The sequence below is a fragment of the Onychostruthus taczanowskii genome, unplaced genomic scaffold, assembly GCF_017590055.1.
Source record: "Onychostruthus taczanowskii isolate IOZ18803 unplaced genomic scaffold, ASM1759005v1 scaffold917, whole genome shotgun sequence".
NCBI classification, from domain to species: Eukaryota; Metazoa; Chordata; class Aves; order Passeriformes; family Passeridae; genus Onychostruthus; species Onychostruthus taczanowskii.
The window spans coordinates 1-3765 of record NW_024507181.1 but is presented as its reverse complement, the minus strand read 5'-3'; the positions used below and the strand labels follow the sequence as shown (position 1 = coordinate 3765).

The window sequence follows — 3765 nt, the reverse complement described above, 5'->3', positions numbered from 1 at the left end:
AGCGGGGGGATTTGGGGTTAATGGGACTGTTTGAGGATTAATTGGGGGGAATGGGGGTGGGGCGGGTTCAGGGGGAACTGGGGGGATTTGGGGGTGTCACTGAGGAGCTCGAGGGGGGTCTCGGGGCAGTTCGGGGGGGGCCCTGACATCCCCCTCCCCTTCTCCCCCAGCCCTGGGCTTGTGGATCTTCCACGGTGCCACCACCCAGAGGAGCCTCTTCAGCCGCGACCCCCACGACCCCCGCGTGGCCGGTGAGACCCCCAAAGGCCCGGGACACCCAAACGACCGAGGATCCCCAAATTTGCGACCCCTCAAACTCCTGTTTCCCCCCCCCCCCCCCCCCCCCCCCCCCCCCCTCCCCAGGTCTCCCCACGGTCCCCACGGCCACGGGGCAGGTGCTGCTGGCCGGGGGCTGGTGGGGGCTCGTGCGACGCCCCGATGACCTCGGGGAGCTGCTGATGGCCTTGGGCTGGACCCTTCCCTGTGGTGAGACCCCCCAAAACCCCGCCGGGGCGCCCCTCCGTTCGCTGGGGTCCCCCCCAAAACCCTGTGTCCCTCCCAGACACCTGAGCCCCCCAAAACCCTCCCAGGCACCTGAGCCCCCCAATGCCCTTGCAGACACCTGGGTGTCCCCTGAAGACCCAAACACGCGGGGTCCTGCCCCCGTCCCTGCCCCACTGGGCACCTCCCCCCACACACCCGGGTCCTCCCCTCCCCCTTCCCCAACACCCAGACCCTCCCAACTGCCCCCCCCCAACCTGCTCCGCACCCAGGAGCCCCCCAGGCCTGTCCCCGGCCCCCTGAGCCCCGTGTCCCCCCCCAGGCCTGTCCCCGGCCCTGCTGCTGCTCCTGGCGGGGGCCGCGCTCCGCGAGCTCCGAGCGGTGGTGGGGGAGCGACGGCAGCGGCGCCGCTTTGGGGGGGCCTGGGGGGGCCTGTGCCAGCGCGTCCCCCACCGCCTGCTGCCCCTCGTCTACTGAGGACTCCTCTGAGAGCCCCCTGCGACCTACCAAGGGACCCCTTGGGACTCCCCACATTGCCTATGGAACCCTCTGGCCCCCCCATCTACTGAGGCACCTTCGGGACCCCCCCCCAGCTCCCACCCCCCATTTACTGACACTGCCGGGACCTCTCCAATGGACTGAGGGACCCCCAGCATCCCCCTGGGACCCCCCCAAGGTCACAGGGGCTTCCACAGCCCCATCGCTGTGGATCACTTGTAATAAAGTCTTGGGGTCTCCTTCTCGGGCTCTGTTAATGCCCGTGTTCATTAGTGCTCCTCTTCATTAACTAGTTTTCCTCTTCACTAATCCTTCATTAATAAATGCCTGCATTCATCAGCACACACTTTTATTAACCCGTGCCCCCCACTCATTAATTAGCACACGGAGCTTGTCTGGGGTCAGTTTACTCCTGGATGTTCTTTGGCCAGGGCATTAACAAGAAGGGTCTCTTGTTTCTTTGGGATCTGGTTGCTCCCATCCCTTATGGCACAGCTTTCCCCGGGCCACTCGGACCAGCCCTTCATCAGCTCACACCCTTAATTAATTCAGGATCTCTCCTAATGGAACCTCATCAGTCTTGAGTCCCTCTCCTTGGTGAGTGTCACTCCTGGGACTGCTTTGTGGGATGTCCTTTAGTCCTGGCCCCTAACGCGCGGTTCTGGGCCTGTTCCTTGGTCCGGATCAGGTTCTCTCCTGAATCCGCTTCCCGGGCTCTCATTAACCCCTCCCTTGATGAGTCCTGTTCCTTAGAGCGTCATTTCTGGTTTTGGGACCTTGGTTAGTCCCACTCCTTAATGAGCCAGGATCACTCAGTCCCATCGCTTAATGAGAGTCACTGCTGGCAGGGCTTTGCTGGACGTTCATTAGTCCTGTCCTTTAATGAGCAGCTTTCCCGGACCTGGTTCTCTGGAAGTTCATTAGTCCTGTCCTTTAACGAGCAGCTTTCCTGGACCTGGTTCTCTGGATGTTCATCAGGCCCATCCCTTAACCAGTGGATTCTCTCCCGGAGTGTTTCCTTGGCATCTGCCCATCTCAGTCCAGCTCCTCGATCAGCTGCCGACCCTGCACCCCCTTGTCAGCCGGGGGCGGCCGAGGACCCCCGAAAACCTCCTCGATCCTCTCCGTCACCACCCAGGGTGCCCGATCCGCCTGCCCCTCCCTGGGGGGTGGCCGGGGGCCTCCCCAGACCTTTTCCAGCCCCTCCCTGATTTCGGCCACCGCCGCCTCCTCCGTGGCCACCTCGGCGTGAACCCCCCACGCCTCCCGGGCGAGCTGGGCCAGCTCCTCGGTGGCCCCCCGGCTCCAGCTCAGCAGAAACCCGACCTTCCTGCGGGCCCCTCGGAAGCGGCTCCGCTCGGGTGGCGGCAGCGCCCGCGCCCCCGCCTTCAGCAGCCGCCACAGGTGCCACAAAGCCGCCGCCACGTCGGCGCCGGGGTCGCGACTATCGCGGCCCTCCAGCAGCTGCGCGACGGCCAGGAGCGTGCCGCTGTCGCCGAGCGGGCTCAGGGGCAGCCCCGCGGCTCGGGCGTCGTCCCGGCCGCTCAGCAGCGCCTCGGCCGTGCTGGCGAAGGGGCGGCGGTCGCGGAGCGCGGCCGAGGCGGCGATGGCGGCGTCGGCGAGCTCGGGGAGCAGCGTCTCGTCCCCGCCGTGCAGGCTCAGCGCGAAGGCGTAACCGAAGAGCGCGTTCGGCAGCTGGAACCGCACCAAGGGCGACGGCGGAGCAGCGCGGAGGGCGCTCAGCGGGGGCACCGAGGCCGGCACGGGCGGCGCGGGGCCGGGCCGACCTTCGCCGCTCTCCTCATCCTCCTCCACGGCCCCCGAGCCGTCCCCGAGCTCCTCCACTCGTCCCCGCCCGCGCCACCACCACGGCCGCCACTGCGGCAGCAGCGCCGCGGCCTCCCCGGAACTCAGCAGCCGCCGGAACCCGTCGCGCTCCGCCTCGCTGAGCTGCTCCCACAGCCCGCGACGTGTAGGCCGCGCTGGATCCCCGGGCTCGCGTAGATCGCGCAGCCCGGAAGGCGCGGGGCCCCGGGGAGAATTGCGCTCAGCGCGCAACGCCTCAAGAACCTGATCGCGGTAAAAGGCCTCGGCGCAGGGGCCGTGGGCGCGGTAGCAGCGCAGGGAGCAGAGGCGGCGGTGGCAGCGCGGGCACGTGTAGGGGGCCGCCGGAGCGCTGCAGAGCCCGCACGGAGCGGCCGCCGCCACCACCGCCGCCATCTCGGAGTCTGAGCCTGCGCTTCCGGCGCCGCCGAGGCAGGGCACGCCCCGCCCCGCCCCTCCGGGGCCATTGGCCAATCAGGGCTCGCGGTCCGGGCGTGCTCACTCCTTGGTGGCTTTCCGTCAAGCTCCGCCGCTCGGGTTTTTCCGTCTCTGCTCGGCTGCTTCAGCCGACCAATTCTATCCGCCATTCGGGCATCTCCGGTACCGGTCGGCTCTTTCCGCCGCGCCACCGAACCAGACTCTTTTCACTATAACCAGCTAATTAACGCTCCCTCTATTTAGCGCCACATCGCAGAGCCTCCCGGGGCAGGCGATGCTCTAGGTTCGAGCTGAGGGGGAAGGACGGGCGGGACCTCAAGTTTCAAATTATCTAAAATTGCAGGAAAAGGGGATTCTTGCTTAGAGTGAAAAAAAAAAAAAAAAAAAAAAAAAGGACAGTTATGGAAAAGGTGGCACCTTGCGTCTGGGAGGCATCCTGCGATGTTCAGAATTTCAGCAGGCAGCCAGCAACTCCGAGCCACTGGCCCCTGCACACGAACGCCG

The 3765-nt window shown here is 66.2% G+C and overlaps 2 protein-coding genes across 2 annotated transcripts in view; one reads left to right on the top strand and one right to left on the bottom strand.

Moving 5' to 3' along the window:
* LOC121347751 (delta(14)-sterol reductase TM7SF2-like) overlaps positions 1 to 1178 on the top strand; it is a gene marked incomplete at its 5' end in the record, with an annotated part of 3290 nt that extends 2112 nt beyond the window's left edge. The window contains 3 exons of the mRNA XM_041426621.1: positions 171 to 251; positions 364 to 486; positions 824 to 1178. Of these exons, the coding sequence (XP_041282555.1) occupies positions 171 to 251; positions 364 to 486; positions 824 to 978 (359 nt within the window). The remainder of the gene's footprint in view (positions 1 to 170; positions 252 to 363; positions 487 to 823) is intronic.
* Positions 1179 to 1331: 153 nt separating this feature from the next.
* ZNHIT2 (zinc finger HIT-type containing 2) lies at positions 1332 to 3234 on the bottom strand. The gene has a single exon (XM_041426620.1). It carries the CDS (start codon positions 3217 to 3219, stop codon positions 2035 to 2037), a length of 1185 nt encoding a protein of 394 aa, XP_041282554.1. The 5' UTR covers positions 3220 to 3234; the 3' UTR covers positions 1332 to 2034.
* Positions 3235 to 3765: the final 531 nt, after the last annotated feature.

Bases quoted from the DNA above. Each gene is read 5' to 3' on its own strand.
- ZNHIT2 (XM_041426620.1), bottom strand. From the start codon at position 3,219: ATGGCGGCGGTGGTGGCGGCGGCCGCTCCGTGCGGGCTCTGCAGCGCT.